General features: G+C 46.4%; 1 protein-coding gene across 1 annotated transcript in view; it reads left to right on the top strand.

Annotated features, from left to right (window-relative positions):
• LOC145360085 (immunoglobulin superfamily member 21-like) overlaps positions 1–24,631 on the top strand; it is a 299,512-nt gene that overhangs the window by 206,890 nt on the left and 67,991 nt on the right. Inside the window, exons 5-6 of the mRNA XM_080215033.1 lie at positions 8,007–8,122; positions 10,768–11,230. Coding sequence (XP_080071159.1) covers positions 8,007–8,122; positions 10,768–11,230 — 579 coding nt within the window. The remainder of the gene's footprint in view (positions 1–8,006; positions 8,123–10,767; positions 11,231–24,631) is intronic.

The raw sequence follows: 24,631 nt of genomic DNA, 5'->3' as shown, positions 1-24,631 counted from the left end.
TTCATTATAAAACCCAAAAGCTTGCTGTTGGGTTACTCAAGTTAACTCAATCTGTCCGTGGATAAGCACAAACACACATCCACACAGACATTCATTTCGCCATGGGCAAAAAAAGGAAATGCCTTATGATTGTCTGTGATAATAACAATAATGAAACACTTCCATTAAAACTATAAGGATGGTCATTCCCCACACAATCTTAGAGTGAAGTTTCAAGAAGACACATTTTCCTGTAGCAGAAAGGAAGCTAGACTTCCTGAGAACAGAGTTACTTCACTTGTGAGTTCCTTTTGCTTCAATCTCAATCTCCAGCCTGCTGTATTCCTTTCTAAGGTAACAAATTTAGTAACTAGTCACTCAAAGAAGGCATGTACCCCAGTTTGAGTCCGCACCATCTGAAGATCATAGAATCCCTACAGCGCAGAAGGAGGCCATTCGGTCCATCAAGTTGGCACCGACTCTCCGAAATAGCATCTTACCCAGGAGCACCCCACCCTATCCCTGTAATCCTGTGCATTTACCACAGCCAAGCCACCTAACCTGCACACCTTTGGGCACAAAGGGGCAATTTAATGTGGCTAATCCATCTAACCTATATATCTTTAGACAAGAAGGGGCAATTTAGCATGGCCAATCCAACTAACCTGCACATCTTTGGGCACAAAGGGGCAACTTAGCATGGCCAGCCCATCTAACCTGTGCATCCTTGGAGTGTGGAAGGAAACCGGAGCACCCGGAGGAAACCCACACAGACATGGGGAGAACCCACACAGACAGTGACCCAGGAATCAAAGCCAGGTCCCTGGCGCTGTCAGGGAGGAATCTTTCCACAAAGATCCTTGTGTCCCTGCTCTGGAGATCCTGTGAGATTTTGGTGCATGCATGGGGGGGGTGATCTCCCCAGTGGGTCAGCAAATGCAGAAACATGAACATTGTCCAATGAGAGAGCAGTTGACCACACAGACATTGACCCAAGGTCGGAATTGAACCCGGGTCCCTGGCACTGTGAAGCAGCAGTGCTAACCACTGTGCCACCGTGCCATTGGGAGCCATTCAGCTTCTCTGCACCAACTGTTTTCACCACGATGTCAACGATGCCCACTGCTCCCTGTATAGAGATGGTGAGGGCACAGTTGGCAGGGGGTCCCCAACAGGTGCTGGCAGGATGGGAGATATTTCCACACTCCTCATTCCTCTGTAGGCCTCCAACCCCACCACCACCCCCCCCCCCGACCCCCACCCCCCCCACCCCACCTCCCCCGAGGCAACTCAGGGCTGCTTCGTAAGAGTGGTCATGGACACAGAGCATTGTCTCACAAGAACACAAATGGGTTCACTGTGGTTACAGTATTCACATTGGAAACCACATTTTTGAATATAATTAGATTTACTTTTGACTCGCCATGTTTGTACACCACAGATTTCCAAAAGAATAGTGACATTATGAAAGGTGTTTTTCCGGTTTAAAAAAAAGGATTTCCCCTTTAAGACGGAGATAAGAAGGAATTTCTTCTCTCGGAGGGTTGTGAGTCTTTGGATCTCCCTTCCAATGGCACTTGGCCATTTTCTCTCTTAAGGGTCTGGGTGCCTTTCCTGAGAAGTGTGTGACCAGAGCCTCTGTGCCCTTTGTCAATCCCACCGTCCCTTCATGCGGCAACCTTGTGTAACTGGAACAGCTCATCCTTTCTCCTATTAATGGAATGAGTAACATCGCATTAGGGAGGCAGCAGAAAAGTTTGGCTGACTATAAAACCACAAAAGGCCTGTGTCTGGATCAGTGTCACAACAAATTACCATCGCACTGTAGGGCATCCATTAGTATGATGAACCTAACCCACACACCACATATTAATAGAGGTCAGTATAGCAAAACAATAATTGGACGTGACACACATTACCCTTCCTTTATCTCTTTTTTTTATCTTCCTACACAATTATAAAAACCTGGATTCAGAAGTTTCAGTTCTGTTGATCTCGTTGCTAATTATTTCCACTTTAATGAATGAGCTCGCTGGTTAAAAAAAACGCAATGCAGGTTATTCATCTGGTCTTACTCCTCCACTTTAAGTAGTCTCACAACACCAGGTTAAAGTCCAGCAGGTTTATTTGGTAGCATGAGATTACAGAGTGCTGCTCCTTCATCAGGACAGTGGGAGTTGTGTTCACAAACAGGGCATATACAGACACAAACTCAAATACAAGATAATGGTTGAAATGTGAGTCTTTACAGGTAATCAAGTCTTTACAGGTGTGGACAATGCAAGTGAAGAGAGAGTTAAGCACAGGTTAAAGAGATGTAACTTGTCTCCAGCCAGGACAGTTAGTGAGATTTTGCAAGCCCAGGCAAGTCGTGGGGGTTATAGATGGTGTGACATGAACCCAAGATCCCGGTCGAGGCCGTCCTCATGTGTGTGGAACTTGGCTATCTGCTCAGCGATTCTGCATTGTTGTGTGTCTTGAAGGCCGCCTTGGAGTATGCTTACCCGAAGATCAGAGGCTGAATGCCCATGACTGATCCTCCACTTTCCTCCGATGAGTATTGTCTGTGGCTGAGGTACAGACTCCCCTTTTAAAAAACCATCTGTCCTCTGTAAATCTGGACAAGTGTCACCATGAAATCTTACCATGCAGGGTGCTGTTGGGCGCAATGTCCACTCTTTCCTGCAAGGTCGTAAGCAGAAATCATGGCCAATCTCCACGGCACAGTGGCACAGTGGTGAGCACTGCTGCCTCACAGTGCCAGAAACCCAGGTTCGATTCCTGGCTTGGGTCACTGTCTATGTGGAGTCTGCACATTCTCCCCGTGTCTGTGTGGGTTTCCTCCGGGTTCTCCGGTTTCCTCCCATAGTCAAAAATGTGTGGGTTAGGTGCATTGGCCATGCAAAATTGCCTCTTACTGTCCTGGGATGTGTAGGTTAGAGTAGTGGGGTAAATATGTGGGGTGATGGGGGTGGGGCCTGAGTGGGATTGTGGTCGTTGCAGACTCGATGGGCTAAATGACTTCCTTCTGCACCGTATGATTCTGTGATTTTCACTGAGCTCACCTGAGCTGCTGTTTACACGATCATGCCTGATAGCTGAAGCTGAACTACATGCCAAGTCTCACAGTGTATTTACAGCTGTGAATATGACATCTCTATTGGATCTCTGCGCAGATGAAAGCTACTTACCTTGCTGGAATGCATCAAGTCATTGAACATTTTGCAGCACTGAATCCATGAGCAAAATGTTTCCTGCTACAACCAAAAGAAAAAAATGCTGGAAAATCTCAGGAGAGAAAAGAGTTGATTTTTTTGAGTCCAGATGACCCTTTGTAAAAGCTCCCTGCAAAGGTCTCCTGCTGTGCTCGATGGCCATTATTGGAATCCAGGCCTCCATGGTCATTGCAGGTGGATTACATCAGCCAGCCAGATACAGGATGGTCTCCTAGACCTCTTCCAACATAACCCAAAAGTCCTGATCAGAAAAACTTGGGCCACTTTGACCCATCCCTTGCCCAGCGTCTCCTCTGTGTCACCTTTTATGGATTAAAATGTAGGATGCAGAGGACTGTGGGTCATTCATTTCCCCGCACCAACCATTTTCACCACGCTGTCAACGATGACCACGGCTGCGTATGTAGACATGGAGAGGTCGCAGTCAGCAGGAAGTCCCCAACAGATGCCAGCAGGATGAGGGATACCTCCACACTCCTCATTCCTCTGGAGGCCGGAAAGTGAGCAGCCTGTCTCCAACCCCTCCGAGGCATCTCGGGGCTGCTTTGTAAGAGTGTCCACAGACACAGAGCATTGTCTCACAAAAACGCAAATGGGTTCACTGTGGTTACAGTATTTACATTGGAAACATCACATCTGAACACTTTTTGAATATAATTAGACTTGCTTTTGACGCGTTGTGTTTGTACAACACAGATCTCCAAAAGAATGGTGACATGATAGAGCTTTATAGCATGGAAACAGGCCATTCAACCCAATTTATCCATGCCACCCATTTTTTTAAACCCCTAAGCTAGTCCTAATTGCCCGCGTTTGGCCCACATCCCTCTATACCATCTCATCCATGTAACTATCTAAACACTTTTTAAAAGACAAAATTGTTCCCGCCTCTACTACTACCCTTGGCAGCTTGTGCCAGCTACTCACTGCTCTCTGTGTGAAAACATTGCCCCTCTGGACACTTCTGTATCTCTCCCCTCTCACCTTAAATCTATGCCCTCTATTTTAGAATCCCCTACCCTTGGGAAAAGATATTACTATCTAGCGATCTGTGCCCCTCATTATTTTGTAGACCTCTATAAGATCACCCCTCAGCCTTCTATGCTCCAGGGGAAAAAGTCCCAGTCTATCCAGCTTCTCCTTGTAACTCAAGCCATCAAGCCCTGGTAGCATCCTAGCAAATCTTCTAATTATGCTTTCTATAATAGGGTGACCAGAGCTGTACACAGTATTCCAAGTGTGGCCTTACCAATGTCTTGTACAAATCAACAAGGCATCCCAGCTCCTGTGGTCAGTGTTCTGACTGATGAAACCAAGCACGCTGAATGCCTTCTTCACCACTCTGTCCACCTGTGATTCCACTTTCAAGGAGATATGAACATGTACCCCTAGATCTCTTTGTCCTGTAACTCTCCCCAGTGCCCTACCATTAACTGAGTAAGTCCTGACCTGGCTCAATCTACTAAAATGCATCATCTCGCATTTATCTAAAGTAAACTCCATCTGCCATTCAGCAGCCCACTGGCCCAATTGATCAAAATGCGTTTGCAATCCGAGATAACCTTCTTCACTGTCCACTATGCCACCAACATCTGCAAATTTACTAATCATGCCTCCTATATTCTCATTCAAATCATTAATATAAATGACAAATACCAGTGGACCCAGCACTGATCCCTGAGGCACACTGCTGGTCACAGACCTCCAGTTTAGAAAAACAACTCTTTACAACCATCCTGTGGCTTCTGTCAAGAAGTCAATTTTGTATCCATTTAGATATCTCATCCTAGATCCCATGAGATTTAACTTTATGCAACAATCTACCATGTGGTACCTTGTCAAAGGCCTTGCTAAAGTCCATGTAGACAAGATTAACTGCACTGCCCTCATCTACCTTCTTGGTTACCCCTTCAAACAACTCAATTAAATTTGTGAGACATGATTTTCCACTCTCAAACCCATGCTGACTGTCACTAATCAGTCCTTGCAGCTCTAAATGCCTGTAGATCCTGTCTCTCAAAATACCTTCCAACGATTTACCCACCACAGATGTGAGGCTCACTGGCCTGTAGTTCCCAGGCTTTATCCTGCAATCCTTTTTTAAACAAAGGCACAACATTTGCCACTCTCCAATTTCCAGGCATCTCACCCGCGACTACCGATGATTCAAATATCATGGCTAGGGGACCCGCAATTTCCTCCCTAGCCTTTCACAAAGTCCTGGGATACACTTCATCGGGTCCCGGGGATTTATCTACCTGGATGCGCTTTCAGACTTCCAGTCTCTATAATATCAACGCTCCTCAAGACATCACTATTTATTTCCCAAGTTCTCTAACATCCATACTTTTCTGAACAGTAAATACTGATGAGAAATATTCATTTAGGATCTCACCCATCTCTTGTGGATCCGCACATAGGTGACCTTGTTGATCCTCAAGAGGGTCGACTCTCTCCTTTGTTACTCTTTTGCTCTTTATGTATTTGTAGGAGTTCTTTGGATTCTTTTGATGAAGGGCATTTTTACTGTTTAAAAATAAGATTTCTCCCATTTAAGAGAGAGATGAGAAGGAGTTTCTTCTCTCGGAGGGTTGTGAATTTTTGCAACTCTGTTCCTCCAGAAAGTGGAGGAGGCAGGGACAATAAATATTTTTAATGATTGGATGGCATGGTGACATAGTGGTTAGCATTGCTGCCTCACAGCGCCAAGGACCCGGGTTCAATTCTCGGCTTGGGTCACTGCCTGTGCGGAGTCTGCACGTTCTCCTAGTGTCTGCGTGGGTTTCCTCCGGGTGCTCCGGTTTTCTCCCACACTCCAAAGATGTGCAGGTTAGGTGGATTGACCACGCTAAATTGCCCCTTAGTGCCAGGGTGACTAGCTAGGGTAAATGCATGGGATGTGGGGATAGTGCCTGTGTGGAATTGTGGTTGGTGCAGACACGATGAGCTGAGTGACCTCCTTCTGCACTGTAGAGTTGCTAAGATTCTATGATTCTCAGATAGAGGTGAACAACCTCCAACTAACAAGGGAGTCAAAGGTTATAGGGGGTGGGTGGTTTATGGAGTTGAGGTCACAACCAGATCTGTGGCAGTGCAGACTCAAGGGGCTGAATGGCCTACTCCAGCCCCTGGTCTGTATGTTGGTGTCATGAAGGCAGCACAATGCAGTCCATCTCGCATTGACATCATCAGGAGCAAGGCTGTGACCATATTTGTAAGGCAATAGAGGGCTTCCTCCTTCTCTGGTGAACATAGAAACTAGAAGCAGGAGTAGGCCATTGGCCTTTCGAGCCTGCTCTCACATTCAATATCCTGATCCCCACTTCCCCCCATATTTCTTGACTCCTTTAGAAATCAGACAACATTTTGGCCTCAACTACTTTCTGTGGTAGTGAATTCCACACATTCACCTCCCTCTGGGTGAAGAAATTTCTCCACACCTCAGTTCTGAAAGGGTTACTCTTTATCCTCAAACTATGGCCTCTTGTTCTGGATTCCCCCACCATTGGTTTTTCACATTAGATAACAGTATCCAGAGGCTCAGACAATTAGATGCTCCTTGCTTCTTCCAATGTTCATCCAAACTCGACTTTTAAGTGATGTTCAAAGATCAGAATTAATCGAAAAATTGATGGAGAGCAGCAAATGTACCTCACACGATACATGCTTCCCGATGCTATTCACTTTCCCTGGTGGAAAAGTGCAGAGAGTCAGCTAAGGATAGGATCGGAGTCCTTGGCGATGCTCCCCAAGGTCAAATATGTTGCCAAGACTGACTGTTTAAACACAACATCATAGGTTTAATCGTGTGAGGCACTGGTGAGGCAGAAGGAGCCAACTTGGCAATGTCTATGGAGAGATGGAGAGAGAATTAATGGGATACTACGTAAATAGATTTATAGCCAGACTCTTAAATAAGAGATGTCTCACTGGCTTGTCAGTCTGCTGTTTCAGAACATTGTGAGGTGTAAGAAAACATATTCGCCAGAATTCTACTGCCCCGTCCGCCACAGAATCGGAGCGGCCGAGGGGCAGACAACGGAAATGTCCATTATCTTCAGACAGGATTTTCCGGTCATGCTCAAGCGGGCTGGGGGTGACGGGGTGGGGGGGGGATGGGGGGGGTCATCGGGGCAGGGCCCGGGCATGCTTGGGGGGCCAGCGATCGGGCCTTGGGTGGCATGGGGGCCAGCAATAGGGGGTCGTGGGGCTGACCAATGATCGAGCTGCCAGCATTCAGAAGGTCAGTAGACAGGGGCCACTGCGCACGCGCCGATCTCAGTGGTAACAGATTGGCACATGCGCAGTGGCCCCCTCAGCACTCTGCTGCCGGCCTCCTGCCGATTTTTTTACATGATTCAGGTTAGTGCACTCTGTAGTACACAGAGTGTGGGAGATTCTTCTCTGAACTCCCACTGAGAAAAATAGCGTGACTTACGCCAGTTTTCACACAAATTTGACACAACATTAGAATCGCCCCATTCAGTTGATAGCAAAATAAAAAGTTAGCACTGGTGGCCACTATTGAGACCAAATACTTGGCCATATGTCTATAAATTTAGCCCATTTTTCACAAAATTGCATTACTTGGGAACTCAAATCTTATCTCCAGTAAAGTGTGCTGCTGCAAGAACTACAGTTATGAGTGGAAAATTCTAGAAACATTTTAATAAGCTGCACTCGGTCGGCCCCCATTTTCCCCTGTATTTGTCTTACTTGACCCCCCTTCTGGCTCTATTGTGATATAATAAACTGTGCTAAAACCTGGAATGTTTCCCTTCCCTCCCCCAGCACCTCCTTCCTCAATCTCCGTCATCGCCGCAGATACGCCGGCAGCTTTCAGTCGCTACGAGGCTCAGAACTTCACGCTGGTCTGCATCGTTTCTGGAGGGAAGCCAGCGCCCACGGTATGTCGGCAACATTGAGGGAAGGGACAGTAATTTTATTTTCGTTTGGATCTTTCTCACTCGCTGTCCTCCAGAAAGAGAAAACAGTTCAGATCAGTCTTGTTATTTCCCCCTTTTATTAGTGTTCAATGTAAAGTACACAAGACTAGTTCAGACCAGCATTCCTATTTCCCTGTTTTGCTGTTTTTACCTTCTGAGTATTATATTGTGTGGAAAAGCCAGGCTAGGCATGAGTCCAATAACTGCCATTGGTACAGGGGCAACTGGATAGTAGTTTGGGCAGCACGGTGGCACAGCGGTTAGCACTGCTGCCTCGCAGCACCAGGGACCCAGGTTCAATTCCAGCCTCAGGTCACTGGCTGTGTGCACATTCTCCCCATGTCTGCGTGGGTTTTCTCTGGGTGCTCTGGTTTCCTCCCATACTCCAAAGATGTGCGGGTTAGGTAGATTGGCCATGCTAAAATGCCCCTGAGTGTCAAGGGATTAGTGGGGTAAATGCGTGGGATTATGGGGATAGGGCCTGGGTGAGATTATGGCTGGTGTAGACACAATGGGCTGAATGGCCTCCTTCTGCCCTGTAGGGATTCTATGATTCTAGCTGTCCAAGTATGTCTCTTAGGGCAGGGTTAATGGCAGGGTAACTGACTGCCTCACTGTTTAGATACTGTGAGGTCTACACCAATGTGAACATGTTAGATGGCATCTCAGTCACACTGAGGCACAAGGTGCAAAGTCCAAGCTATATCTGACTGTATCATGGTGTTATATGATGCACCAAATGGTTTCTGGGTGCTGCAACCACACAATCCTTGGAGGTTTTCTTGCCCCTTAACAGATGAATTAGCAGAAGAGTTAATGCTTGATAAAACCATCTTTGCGGACAGGAACCTGTCAATCACATGGTTGCTTCAAACCATAAATAGTCAGTTCCAGTTTCTCCCCCGCTTCCTCCAAAAGGATGGGCTGGCCTGACTGACAGAATACCTTCCATCTCCAATGCGTGGCAGTGCTAATGGCGTTCCATCCCTTGGTTGAGCGGACAATCACGAGGGGGCAGGAGATTAAGAGGGGATTTGAAAAAAACTTCTTCATTCAGAGGGTTACGGGAATCTGGAATGCACAGCCTGAGGAAGATAGTGGAGGCTGGAAGCCTCACAACCTTTAAAAAATATTTGGATAAGCACTTGAAATATCACAACATTCAAGGATATGGGGCAAGTGCAGGAAAATGGGATTAGCACAGCTTTAGTGGTAGATATTGTCGGTGCAGACTCGATGGGCTGAAGGGCCTTTTCTGACTCAATCAGAGGTTTGTATGTCTGATTTTGTCTGCAATGCCACAATTCCTAGGATTCCTCATCACCTTTAGATACTTTGAAATATTTTGTAATGCCTCCACTATCTCCTTGTACCTCATCGAAGCACACCAAGCCCGATGGCACTTAGAACAGGAAGAGAGCAGATATCTCCCTCCCTGGGCCTCCCACTTTTTCCTTTAGCCCTTGCCAGGAACACCGTGCCAATTTCCCATTTTAGATGGCAGGTAAAGACTCCAGAATGGCTAAAAAAAATGACAGATACAATAATCTATGCTATATCTTACCAAGTAAAAAGTCTGACAACACCAGGTTTTAGTCCAACCTATTTATTTGATAATATACTCACAAGCTTTCGGGGTTAGCCCCTTCGTCAGGTGAATGGAGAGTTCTGGCCTCAGACAGAGCATATAAAGCACAGACAGTTTAGAGATTACTGATTAGAATGCGAATCCTATTCTAATCCTATTCTATCCTATTTATTTGATAATATACTCACAAGCTTTCGGGGTTAGCCCCTTCGTCAGGTGAATGGAGAGTTCTGGCCTCAGACAGAGCATATAAAGCACAGACAGTTTAGAGATTACTGATTAGAATGCGAATCCTACAGTTTAGAGATTACTGATTAGAATGCGAATCCTATTCTAAGGATTCGCATTCTAATCAGTAATCTCTAAACTGTCTGTGCTTTATATGCTCTGTCTGAGGCCAGAACTCTCCATTCACCTGACGAAGGGGCTAACCCCGAAAGCTTGTGAGTATATTATCAAATAAATAGGTTGGACTAAAACCTGGTGTTGTCAGACTTTTTACTGTGTTTACGCCAGTCCAACGCCGGCATACCCACATCATATCTTACCAACCCAGAACCTCAGGATGCGGAGAGGTCTGAGAATGTGGTATGAAGGTGGATCCGTTGATTTGATCCAGCCATATGTGGATGGTTTGTTGGTCCAAATGACCATTTCCTGTTCCTGAAACCTCCCCATGTACAATCCCGCCTATCCGTTTGCAGGGCAGCACGGTAGCACAGTGGTTAGCACTGCGGCTTCACAGCTCCCGGGACCCGGGTTCGATTCCCGGCTTGGATCACTATCTGTGCGGAGTTTGCACATTCTCCCCGTGCCTGCGGGCGTTTCCTCCGGGTGCTCCGGTGTCCTCCCACAGTCCGAAAGACGCGCTGGGTAGGTGCATTGACCCAAACAGGCGTCGGACTGTGGGGATTCCACAGTAACTTCATTGCGGCGTTAATGCAAACCTCCCTTGTGACGAATAAATAAACTTTACTGTTCACTTGAAGGCGCTAACGTTTCTGTGTGTTCCCGATAGGTGTACTTCAAGCGAGACGGCGAGCTGGTTGATGTTCTCCACGTGTCTCAGACATCATCCGAAACGGACTTGAGGAAAAGCCGAGTCCCCCAGCACCTGATCAGCCGGGATATGGATGACACAAAGATGCAGAAGTCGTTGTCCTTGTTGGATTTTGAAGGCGGAGGCCGGCTCTTCACGGAGAGGCCCTCGCGCAGCATCACGGACAGCGTCGTCTCGGCGACGACCGAGGCGGAAAAGATTCCCGAGACGGTCATCAGCCGGGAGTTCCCAAGGTGGGTTTATCCCAGCGATCCAGAGTACCTGTTCCGGCACACGCAGATTCCCGTCAGCGATGGGACGATCGAAGTCCGGGCCATGATCACCTGGACCTTGAACCCTGACCTGGATAATAATGCGTTGTTCAGTTGTGAAGTAAAGCACCCGGCCCTTTCAATGCCAATGCAATCTGAGGTGATACTGGGTAAGTCTCAGAAACTCTTACTGCAATAACACCAGCTGTGGGGCAATTTCATAGAGGAACCTTGAGGGAAAGGCATCAATACCAAAAGATTTAATAGATCTCTATATAAGGCCCCGCGTAGTAACAGGAAGTGACATGGTGGCACAGTGGTTAGCACTGCTACCTCAGAACGCCAGAGACTTGGGTTCAATTTCCCGGTTTGGGTCACTGTCTGTGTGGAGTCTGCACATTCTCCCCGTGTCTGCGTGGGTTCCCTCCTCCGGTTTCCTCCCACAATCCAAAAGACGTGTTGCCCTCAGTGTACTCAAACAGGCGCTGGAGTGTGGCAACTAGGATATTTTCACAGTAACTTCATTGCTGTGTTAATGTAAGCCTAGATGTAACCAATCAATAAACTTTAACTCTAAGAACCATATGAGAAAAGATTCACTGGAGTTTAGAAGAGTGAGAGGGGATCTCATAGAAACTTGTAAAATTCTAACAGGGTTAGTCAGGGTAGATTCAGAAAAAGATGTTCCCGACGGTGAGGGGAGTCCGGAACTAGGGGTTATAGTTTGAGGATAAGGGGTAAAACTTTTAGGAGTGAAGTGAGGAGAAATTTCTTCACCCAGCAAGTGGGGAATGTGTTGAATTCACTACCACGGAATGTAGTTGAGGCCAAAATATTGTCTGATTTCAAGATGAAATTAGATATAGCTCTTGGGGCTAAAGGGATCAGGGCATAGGAGGGATCAGGACATTGAATTCGATGATCAGTCATGATCAAAGTGGATGGCGGAGCAGGCTTGAAGGGCCAAAATGCCTCTTCCAGCTTCCAGTTTTGATGTTTCTAAGCTTTAACCTGCATTTATATAGCACCTGTCACCACCTCAGGGTCTACCCGAAGCTCTCTTCAGACAGTGAAATGTCTTTGAAGCTTCTTCACTGGTGTAATGGTGGAAACTCGGCGAACTGTGCAAAGCAGGAATGAAATAAATGAGCAGATCGTCCTGTCTGGAGGGTTAAATATCGCCCAGAACACCCCGGAGAACTCCCAGGCCCCCTTTCAAATAGTGCAGAGGGATCTCTGCAAGAGGAGATGGTTTAATGTCTCATCCAAAGGATGGCACATCCAACAGCACAGCGCTTCCTCACATGTGTGTTAGCCTAGATTACAAACTCATGTAAAATCATAGAATCTCGACAGTGCAGAAAGAGGCCGTTCGGCCCATCGAGTCTTCACTATCTCTCTGACGCTCAGATACTCTACCTTATCCTTCCCAGCCTTATTCCCATAACCCCACAGATTTACCATTAGGTTAGGTGGATTGGCCATGCGAAATTACCCCTAAGTGTCAGGGGGATTAGCAGGGGGAATATGTGGGGTTACGGGGATAGGCCTGGGTGGGATTGTGGTCAGTGCAGACTTGATGGGCCAAATGGCCTCCTTCTGCACTGCAGGGATTCTATGATTGTAAGTCTGGGCTAATTCTAGTGCCTCCAACGAGCATCTCAAATGGGATGGCACAGCACAGCACAGACCAGGGAGTGAACCGGCTTCCCTCAGTGGGGCATTTTCCAATGGGGGGGTGGGCAGGGGGGGAGCTTTCACGTCAAGGCAGATGCAAAGGATTGACTGCAGAAACAGTTTAAATGGGCAGAGGAATTATTGCCTCATTTTCTACAGCAGCCCTTGCTATTTTTTCCCAGCTGCGATCAACAAATAACAGCTTAATGATGTGATGGACATTTAACTAAGCCCTGACCATGTACCACATGTCCAGCGTTGAATAATGATGTTATCTAACAGCTGCGTTTTACAGCCTGTATTTTACAACGTCTTAAAATGAAATTCTCCGGAATGCTGGTCTGCAAGTCGGAATTAGTTGAGTCTGTCAGCAGTAATTGATGGAATAGCAAATGTGAAAAGTACACATTCTTCATCATATTACAACGCCACAGCAGCCAACTGGGGTGAATCCTGTGTGAGCTTTGATAAGTAACACGTCAGTGGATCATTAATTGGCAGCACAGTGGTTAGCACTGCTGCCTCATAGCGCCAGGGACCCGGGTTCAATTCCCGGTTGGGTCACTGTCTGTGTGGAGTTTGCACATTCTCCCCATGTCTGTGTGAGTTTCTTCCGAGTGCTGCGGTTTCTTCCCACAGCCCAGAGATGTGTAGGTTACATGGATTGGCCATGCTAAATTGTCCCTTGGTGTCACGGGGACCAGCAGGGTAAATATTGGTGTTATGGGAATAGGGCTTGTTTGGGATTGTGGTCAATGCAGACTCAATGGGCCAAATGGCCTCGTTCTGCACTGTAGGATTCTATGATTCTATTCTATGGTTAGCACAGAAACCACAGCAAGATACTGTGGAGTTAAGAAATCTGTGGAATCCTATCACAGTCGGGCCTAATTCCGAGTAACGGAAATTTCTCGTCAGCCCCCAGCCTCTCTGTAACTTTAGACAGAAGGATGGCACAAGCACTGATTCCATCATGGGAACTGGATTCTGCTACCCGTCTCCCGTTGAGGCTACAGCAGCCAATCAGGAGGACTCCGGGGTAAATTCCCACAGTAAGATTTGAAGTTTTATTTATTGGTGTCACAAGTGAGGCTTACATTTACACTGCAATGAAGTTACAGTGAAAACCCCCTAGTCGCCACAACTCCAGCACTTGTTCGGGTACACTGAATGAGATGGCCTGATCACCTAACCAGCACATCTTTCAGACTGTGAGAGGAAACCGGGGCACCCAGAGAAAACCCACGCTGACACGAGGAGAACGTGCAGTCTCTGCACAGACAGTGACCCAAGCCGGGAATCAAACCTGGATGGAGTTGAACCTGGGTTCCTGGTGCTCTGAGGCAGCACTGCCAACCACTGTGCCACCTGTCCTTGTTTTGAGATCCTCTGTAAGATCCACCTCTTGGATGAAGCTTTTGGCTGACACTCCAATTATCTATTTCAGTAGTTAAGTATCCATTTATTGATGACTCCCTTGTGAAATGCCATGAGACATTTTTCCATATTGGACACTGTGGAAAACCAGTGTGTTATTTGCTTTCTGTTGTGTTTGTGTAACAGCAACCGAAATGTGGAGGCCCCTATTTTTTTCCTACAAGCAGAAATAGGGTCCACAATTCTCCTCTCACCACATTAGACTCAGGGGATGAGCTAACCAAAAGAATTCTAAGTGCCAAACGAATGTGAAAATAGGAGAAATTTGCACCATGTTTTTGGGCGACTTAAAAATCAAATCTTACCTGACTCTGTCAAAAAAATGAGGCCAAACCAGTTTCTCGTCAGCAGGGGGAGTAGGTGGGGCCAAAAGCCAGCTGAGAACTGCAGAGTGCACCACTGCGCATGTGCAGATCTCTGCGCTTTTTTGGATGCATGGTTGATCTTGCCAGATATCTGGTGCTTGTAAGATTGAGAGAGGTGAGAAATCAGGAGCAAACCTGATTTCTCAGCTCTCTTGCGATCTTACCAGCTCATCCCACCTATTGGCCAGTGGGGGCAAGAAGATAAGATCATCCATCTCTGAATAGGAAATTAGATTGCCTGGTATTTGTCAAAAAATCTCACATGATTACTTTAAACAGAATATCACCCCATGACCTGTCCTCTACCAACTCCATTCTTCATTCAGAAGGGGTCACATGCACAAAAATGGACTGGCATAGTTGGAGTAGGACACAAGATGTGATATTCTGGAATATATCCACAATTCCCCACATCGATTTCACAGATATTGCTGCGAAACTGTAGCGTTTGCATTTTGAGATATTGGGCGAGATTTTCCATGCACCCTCCTGCAGGGGCAAAGGCAAGATCTTCAGGTCCCATTGCTATCAACGGGCTTTCCTGTTCTTCGCACCCTCCACTGGTAGGGGGGTCACCATCGGCAGGACTGGAAGATCCTGCATTGGGAGTGACTGGAAAATTGCAGCCATTGCTTCTGGAGACTGATGGGTTTAGAAATGAGTGCATTGTCCAGTCCAAGATGCTAAAACCTGGACATTTTGTTTTTATTCATTCATGGGACGCAGGCGTCGATGGCTGGCGAGAATTTATCACCCATTGCTAGTTGCCCGATGGCAATTAAGAGTCAACCACTTTTCAGTAGGATTGAAGTCACATGTAGGCCAGACCGGGTAAGGACATCAGGTTTCCTTCCCTAAAGGACATGAGTGAACCGCATGGGACAATCGACAATGGTTTCGTGGTCATCAGTAAATTCTTAATGCCAGATTTTTTTTATTGAATTCAAATTCCACCATCTGCCGTGGCGGGATTCGATCCAGGGTCCCCAGAACATTAGCTGAGTTTCTGGATTAATAGTCTAGTCATAATACCAGTAGGCCATTGCCACCCAACACTTGGAAGAGGCAGGTCAATTCTTTCATCTTTGGCAGGCATGACAGAAGAAGAAAAATGTGGGACCTTATCACATCCCCTGGACATCTCAAAGGGAATTATAACCAATATAGGTCATGTTTGAAGTGCACAGTTTGTTACCTAAGTAACCGCAGCAACCAATCTGCACTCCTCAAAGTGTCCCGAAACAGCAGATGGATAGCCAGATAAGCTGCCTTTGATGGGGTTGGTTGAAGACAAAATGTTGGCTTTGACATCAGGAGAACTCTCTGTTCTTCTTTGAAGAACGCAATGGCATCTCTTATATATCCAAGTGAGTAGGCAGATGGAATCTCAACCGTGTATCTCACCCATAAGGCAGTACCTCCAACAATGCAGCACCCAGTTCAATGCCAGCCCAAGCTGCACGCCAGAATCCAGAGTGAGGTTGGAAATCATACTCATTTGAGAAATCAAACTGATATCAAACTTAATGGGGAGGCGATGGCCCTGTGATGTTATTAATCCAGAAATTCAACAAATGTTCTGGGGGCCAGGGTTCGAATCCCACCACGGTGGAATTTGAATTCAATTAAAAATATCTGGAATTAACAATCTAATGATGAGCTTTGGCAAATGTCAGATAAACCCATTTGGTTCACTTTAGGGAAGGAAATCTGCCACCCTTACCTGGTCTGGCCTACATGTGACTCCAGATCCACAGCAATGTGGTTGACTCCCAACTGCCCTTGAGCAACTAAGGATGGGTAATAAATGCTGGACAACCAGTGATGCCCATGCCCCACAAACGAATTTGCTATGCTGACACTCAGTCCATTGGGCAAGAGTTTCTGGTCTCTCCTGCTCTCAATTTTCTGTTCCCCCCCCATGACGATTCCTGAGGTGGACGGGACTGGAAAACCTTCTCCATTATCTTTATTCATTCTCAGGATTAAGCTGGCATGTACTATCCGTTGTGAGTGCCTTTAAGGGGGCTGGGTTCAGCCTTCTTATTGAACCACTGCAGTCACCTGCTGAAGGTTTTTCCACAATGCTATTAGGTAGGGAGATAGATTGAATCCCCTACAGTGGGTAAGAAGGTCATTTGACCCATCAAGCCTGGACTAACAACAATCCCACTCAGGCCCTATCCCTGCACCCCCACGTATTTACCCCGCTTATCGTTCTGACACTAAGGAGCAATTTAGCACGACCAGTCCACCTAACCTGCACACCTTTGGGGTGTGGGAGGAAACAGGAGCACCCGGAAGAAACCCACACAGACATGGGAAGAATGTGCAAACTCCACATAGACAGTGACCCGGGTCCCTGGCGTTGTGAGGCGGCAGTGCTAACCACAACATGATGTTAATTCAGTGATGATGAAGGTGCTGCCTGTATAGAGGATGTCAGGGTATATGGATGTTGGGCTTGGATGTTTAGTCTGAATAATGCTTTACTCTTTTGCCCCAGGGTCACAATCTCCTGTCTCTATACACTGTGTAGTCACTGCCGAACTGCTAGGGAGGAGGGGCTTTATCTCAGAGTCAAACCAATAATGAGAATTCATTCCTTCACTGGGGATTGCTCTTTCTGGTGGAGTACGTTCTCTGCAGCAACAAAAACTCAGGGATATTGTTTGCTATCATTCCCTACAAATCCTTCTGGCAGTTGGGCTGTGAGTAGAGAAAAGAAAATAAATAGGGGGGGTGCGGTGGGGGTAGGGAGGGGAGAAAGAACAATAGAAAGGAAAGAACAAGACAATGAAAAACACAACCACAAAGATGGAAAGCGTACACTGACAAGAGGAAGGAGAGTGAGCCAAGGTTGATATAGAGCACGAACCCAAGAGGAGATTGTCCATGCTGTAAGGGCTGTGTAGTTCTATATAACATTTGGGGAGATGGTAGTGTAATGGCATTATCACTGGTTTAGCAATCCAGAAATCTAGTGTTAATGTTCTGGGGACCCGGCTTCGAATCCTAACACGGCAGATGGTGGAATTTGAAGTGAAAAAAAGTCTGGAATTAAAAGTATACTGATGACCAGGAAACCATTGTGTTTAAAAACCCATCTGGTTCACTAATCTCCTTTAGGGCAGCACGGTGGCACAACTGCTTCATAGTGCCAGGGACCCAGGTTCGATTCCCAGCTTGGGTCACTGTCTGTGCGGAGCCTGCACACCTGTACGTTCTCCCCGTGTCTCCGTGGGTTTCCTCCGGCTGCTCCGATTTCCTCCCCCAGTCTGAACGATGAGCTGGTTAGGGTGCATTGGCCCTGCTGAACTCTCTCTCAGTGTACCCGAACAGGTGCCGGAGTGTGGTGACCAGGGGATTTTCACAATAACTTCATTGCAGTGTTAATGTAAGCCTACTTGTGACACAAACTTTAAAGTTTAGGGAAGGAAGTCTGCTGTCCTTACCTGGTCTGGCCTACATGGGACTCCAGAGCCACAGTGATGTGGGTGACTCTCAAACACCTTCTGAAATGGAGGGCAGTTAGGGATGAGCGATGAATGCTGGCCCAGCAAGTGACGGCCACATCCCATAAAAAAATGAATAAAATATATATTTATTAAAGTCAGCTGGCCCTGTATGTGATGCTTGGAGCTTGTTTTCATTGGCTACAAGTGAACAAGTAGGCTTGGGATCTGTCCAGTGGTCTCGACTGTGAAGTTTATATGAAGCAGTGGTTTTTATGAGTATCGAACTTGCTGGGTTATTCACACTCTGTTAATCAGAGAGTCAGTGGGTCAAGCCCTAATTGAAGAACTTCTGAGCATTTAATTTAAGCTGACATTCTGGTGCAATACCAAGGGAATGCCATACTACGTTGGAAAATATCATCGTTTGGATGTTCTATCCAAAGTAACTCTTCAAATGCAGACAACAAAAATAGAACAAAACTTCCTCCAACTTATAAATCAAAGAGAGAATTTAATAAAGAAACATCTTTACTCCAAACTTGGGGCCTCTCCCTGGGCCAATCCAAGCTCTTCACAATTCCAAACAGGTTCTTATTTATTGTGACTCAGCTGGTCAGCTGTAATTGGTTCCATGATTTCTTGGGTCAGTTGACCCTTACAGCTCGCTCCCATTGCTCACATTACATCCAATACAAAGTTGCCACCGGTTACTTTCTAACATTGGACAAGTGGCGAAACTATGAGATAAAAGTAGAAAATGTTGGAAATCAGGCAGCATCCCCTGAGAGAGAAAAATGGAGTTAGCCACCGTGATTTTCCATCCCTGATATGGTGGGTGTTTGCCATAGCGGACGTGGTAAGCATTTCAATCCCCGCTGAATTCAGTGGGACTGGAAGAACCCGCCAGTGGGAGGGCCTGGAAAATCACACCCAAGTCATTGACCTTTTGGTCAGAACTGGGGAAAAGGTAGAAAAGTCATAGGTTCTCAGCCAGGCGTGCGTGGGACAGGGACAAAGGAAAGTCTGTGATCGAGTGGAGACAGGAGCAATTGAATGACTTCCCAGGCCCAAAGGGAATGGTGATGAGTAAGGAAAAGAAACAAAAGATATACTGCTGTCTTTGTCCCTTTACATGTCCCATTACCTTTCCCTTTGACCATCAGAAAGAATTGAAGCAGCTGCTCCAGTGTCTAACAAAATCATATCTTATGGGATATCAGCAGCTCAGTACTTCCCGCTTGCTTCCTGGATCTCTCCAAGGAATGAGTGCTGACCATTGTGCCATCCTAAAAATCTCTTTTTATGTCAGCACAGTGGTTAGCACTGCTATTCTCCCTGTGCCTGCATGGGTTTCCTCCCATACTCCAAAGAAGTGCAGGTTAAATGAATTGCCACGCTGAATTGCCCATTAGTGTCCCAAGATATGTAAGTAGGGGGATTAGTGGAGTAAATACTCGGAGTTCAGGGGATAGGGCAGGGTGAGCCAGGATGAGATGCTAAGTTGGCATAGACTCATTGGGCCGAATGGCCTCTTTCTGCACAGTAGGGATTCTATGATTCTATGAAAGATATCATAATATCATTGACATCTTCTATTTCATGGATCTTACCACCTTTGGCAGGTTTAGACCATAAAACCATTAGATATTGAGGCAGAATTAGGCCATTTGGCCCATTGAGTCTGCTCTGCCATTCAACCATGGGCTGATATGATTCTCATCCCCATTCTCCTGCCTTCTCCCCATAACTCTTGATCCCCTCATTGATCAAGAACATTTCTACCTCTGCCTGAAATACACTCAATAACCTGGCCTCCAGAGCCCTCTGTGGCAATGAGTTCCACAGATTTACCACCCTCTGGCTGAAGAAATTCCTCTTCATCTCAATTTTAAAGCAGCATCGCTTCACTCTGAGGTTGCAGCCTCGAGTTCAGGTCTCTGCCACTACTGGAAACATCCTCTCCATGTCCACGCTATCCAGGCCTCTCAGTATTCTGTAAGTTTCAGTTAGATCCCCCCTCATCCTTCTAAACTCCAACAAGTATGGGCCCAGATTCCTCAACCGCTCCTCATATGACAAACCCTTCATTCCTTTTTGATTTGGTTTGTTTTATTATTGTCACATGTACTAGTATAAAGTGAAAAGTATTGTTTCTTGTGCGCTATACAGACAAAGCATACCGTTCATAGAGAAGGAAACAAGAAAATGCAGAATGTAGTGTTGCAGTCATAGCTGGGATGTAGAGAAAGATCAGCTTAATGAAAAATAGGTCCTGTCTCTGATGGCAGCAGAGAAGAAGCTGTTCTTGAGTCAGTTGGTGCGTGACCTCAGACTTCTGTATCTTTTTCCCGTCGGAAGCATGTGGAAGAGAGAATGTCCAGGGTGCGTGGAGTCCTTGGTTATGTTGGCTACTTTGCCGAGGCAGCGGGATGTGTAGACAGAATCAATGGATGGGAGACTGGTTTGCGTGATGGATTGGGTTACATTTACAAGCTTTTGTAGTTCCTTGCGATCTTGGGCAGAGCAGGAGCCATACCAAGCTGTGATACAACCAGAAAGAATGCTTTCTATGGTGCATATGTAAAAGTTGGTGAGAGTTGCAGCTGACATGCCAAATTTCCTTAGTCTTCTGAGAAAGTAGAGGCATCGATGGGCTTTCTTAACTATAGTGTCAGAAGTGGGGGGGAACCAGATCAGGTTGTTGGTCATCTGGACACTTAAAAACATGAAGCTCTCGATTATTTCCACTTTGTCCCCTTTGATGTAGACAGGGGCATGTTCTCCTTTACGCTTCCTGAAATCGATGACAATCTCCTTCGTTTTGTTGACATTGAGGGAGATATTGTTGCCGCACCAGTTCACTAAATTCTCTATCTCATTCCTGCGCTCTGTCTTGTCATTGTTTGAGATCCGAGCCATTACGATGATGTCGTCAGCAAACCTGAAAATCGGGTTGGAGGAGAGTGTGGCCACACAGTCCTGGGATCATTCTTGTGAATGTCTTGTGAGGCTTCTCCTCTTCCTTACTCTGGACAGGCTTCTTGCTGCTAACACAAACCTGGAAGGTAGCTTCTTTTCTGCAGGACTGGCATTTGGCAAGATAATTTTCACACCTGAGTTTATTTTCCCTCCACATTGATTACTGGCACAGCAGCACAGTGGTCAGCACTGCTGCTTCACAGCTCCAGGGTCCTGGGTTCGATTCCTGACTCAGGTCACTGTCTGTGTGGAGTTTGCACATTCTCCTCGTGTCTGTGTGGGTTTCCTCTGGGTACTCCGGTTTCGTCCCACAGTCCAAAGATGTGCGGGTTAGGTTGATTGGCCATGCTAAGAAATTGCCCCTTAGTATCTAGGGATGCGTAGGTTAGCGAGATTAGTGGGTATAATATGTAGAGATATTGGGGTAGGGCCTGGGTGGGATTGAGTTCAGTGCAGACTCGATAGACCGAAGGGCCTCTTTCTGCAGTGTAGGGTTCTATGATTCCACGACTGTTTAGCTGGGGCAGTTGGTGGTTGCTTCCACTGCCTCCACCGCTATTTTGTGTACAGCCACCTCTTTGTTTTTAACATTCTCTACTCAGTCAGTCATTTATAGGTTGTCCCCATTACCCTGAAGCACTGATCAACTTTGTCTCCTCACCTCAACTTGTCCACTCACTTGGCTCGCCTTTAAGGTTAAACCATCCATTGACCTCCAGTGGTCAGGCCATCCAAGACTCCGACAACAATCTTCTCTGTGATTAGTTCATCTTTGAAGCTGCCACATTCATTGTTCTCCGCAAGTCTATTCAGCTTGATGAAAGATGTATCAATACTCCCCCTTTGTCGTTGGGTATGCGTGTTAAATTTAGCCCCCTCGATAATTGTATTCCTTCACATGTTGAAGGAAGCATTGAGTGCTTTTATTACTAATCCCTTGCCTGACTAAGATATTGGCTGCACACCCACTCATCGCGTATATCAGCATAGTATGACCTCTTCACTGTCCTCCACAGCTAGGCCCGATGGGGTGTGATACCTGGTAAAATTTCGGCACAACGTCAGCCATGTTTCTACCCCAATTGAGGCATGTGACCATTTCCAGTAATGGCAGAGACATCTCTATGCTTATTCTTGTACTCACTGCCACCATGTAACGTTCTTGGTCACATTGTGCTAACACAGAATAATGACAGAGTCAGCTGAGGTAAGGAAACACTAACTTGATTGAGAAACATCTTACAGAGGACAGGTTACCATCCAGTGCCGAGATCCTTCCGCCTGTGACTTTCACTCGGGCTCTTTGTAGGAGAACCACCTTCTTTAAATTTGCAAATCCAATGACATCAACAGGACCCTGACTGCAATTTTAACACAGAAGGAGTTTGTAATTTCTATTCTCTTTTGACTTCTTCAGCATTAAGTTGCATCCCCTAGTCCTCAGATTCAAAGCTTCACCTTAGAGCCTTCCCGGGTCTAAATCCTCCATGCAAATCTTAAAAAGCTCCGTGAATTTGTTTCCCAAAACCTTATCTGCATTTGGGAACTTAATAATAATAATAATAATACCACACAGGCCCTATCCCCATAACCCCATCCACATTTCGGACCTAAGTGGGTGGCACGGTGGCACAATGGTTAGAACTGCTGCCTCACAGGGACTTGGGTTCAATTCCAGTCTCAGGTAACTATCTGTTGTGGAGTTTGCACATTCTCCCTGTGTCTGCGTGGGTTTCCTTTGGACGTTCCTCCCACAGTCCAAAGATGTGCGGGTTAGATTCATTGGCCGTGCTAAATTGCCCCTTCGTGTCAGGGTAATTAGCAGGGTAAATACGAGGGGTTATGGGGATAGGGCCTGTGTGGTATTGTTGTCAGTGCAGTCTCGATGGACCGAATGGTCTCCTTCTGCACTGTAGGGATTCTATGAAGTTAGCGAATTCGATTTATAATTACTTTTCCTGTAATTCTTTATCTTACCTGCGATCCCTAGCCTGAGGCAAGTACTATTCCGCAGACTGGCACACAAATCCTAGCAGGAAGTTGAACTTGAGGGCGAGCTGCCAGGTCTCCTTAATATTTATTCTAATCATGCTGCTGTGTATATTCAGCAGTGTCTTCCCACATACACGCTGCTTACAAGATCTACCTATTCTGTATCATTCTTTTAGGAACCTTTAACGGTAATTATTTCATTAAACAAAGGGTTTTTTTTGGGGGGGGGATGTTACAATAGTTTAATGATAGCAGGTATTAAATCTGTGTCACCCTCTGCTGCCTTAGTAACAGACCGCGAGTGGTCTGGGTCTGCTAATTAGCATTCCACATGGCAGAGAGACTGTCACATTAACACCATGCTAATATGCCCGAATTGGTTTATTGTACAAGCGCTGGTCTCTGCAATGTTCAGAGTCACATTTCCAAATCACAGTGAATAAACCACTTCCTGTAAAAATACAGTCACATGAGACAGGAATCTCAGACAGAAAAAGAATATTTGTAGCAGCACACTGATTGTTTTTCTCTCTCTCTCTTCTCCCCGTACTCAACTTCTGCATTTCGCTCCATTCCTCGCTATCGTTCTTATCTCACACCAACGCCCTCTCTCTCTCTCTCTCTTCATCACTCTCACAATCTGCCTCAGTCACCGTCTCGATCTTCTTCACTGCGTTTCTTTACGTGTGCCTCTTCTGTATTTCTTGTTATCGCTCTGTCACTCTAGGGTGGCACGGTGGCACAGTGGCTAGCGCTGCTGCCTCACAGCGCCAGGGACCCGGGTTCAATTTCTGGCTTGGGCCACTGTCTGTGTGGAGTCTGCACGTTCTCCTCGTGTCTGCGTGGGTTTCCTCTGCATCTCCAGTATCCTCCCACAGTCCGAAAGATGTGCAGGTTAGGTGCATCGGCTGTGGTAAATTTTCCCTCAGTGTACCCGAACAGGTGCTGGAGTGTGGCGACTGGGGAATTTTCACAGCAACTTCATTACAGCGTTAATGTAAGCCTACTTAAGACACTAATAAATAAACTTAAATTATCTCTCTATGACCCACCAGCTTCCTATCTTTTTTGTGTTATAGAATAGAGTATCTTTCTCCATCTTTCCATCTGTTTTCTTCCCTCCATTCATCTCTTTCTTAGTTCACCTCTCCATCGTTCTCTCCCATCTTTTAATGTCTCTTGCCATCTCTCTCACTGCTTTTCCTCACCTCAGTCTTTCTCTGTGTATCACTTTCTACCTTTCCCATTCCATATCCTCTCTCCCTGCCTATACCCTCTGATGAAGGGTCATCCTGACTTGAAACATTGGCTCTATTCTCTGTCCACAGATGCTGTCAGACCTGCTGAGGTTTTCCTGCATTTTTCTGTTGTGTTCTCACTCCCTGCCTGTTGTGTTTGTCTGATTTTCTCACCCTAACTCTGAGAATCGTTTGAACTTGTTGTCTGTGTGTCTTTCTGGCTGCATCGCTTCCTCACATTTCCTGTTGCCCAAAGCTTAAAGGCGGCCACACTTTCTGAACCTTAGAGACTCATATCATCAACCGCTGACATTGGAAACCAGAAGACACTGGTGGCCATTACAGGCACATTTTCATTACAATTTCACAGACTAATGTGCCACACCCTTCCGCACTGCCCCCCACCCCCCCCCCAATCCCACTCA

The sequence above is a fragment of the Carcharhinus amblyrhynchos genome, chromosome 30, assembly GCF_965287045.1.
Source record: "Carcharhinus amblyrhynchos chromosome 30, sCarAmb.v2.hapA, whole genome shotgun sequence".
NCBI classification, from domain to species: domain Eukaryota; kingdom Metazoa; phylum Chordata; class Chondrichthyes; order Carcharhiniformes; family Carcharhinidae; genus Carcharhinus; species Carcharhinus amblyrhynchos.
The sequence above is the reverse complement of the archived record's forward strand: the minus strand, read 5'-3'. Positions and strand labels throughout refer to the sequence as shown.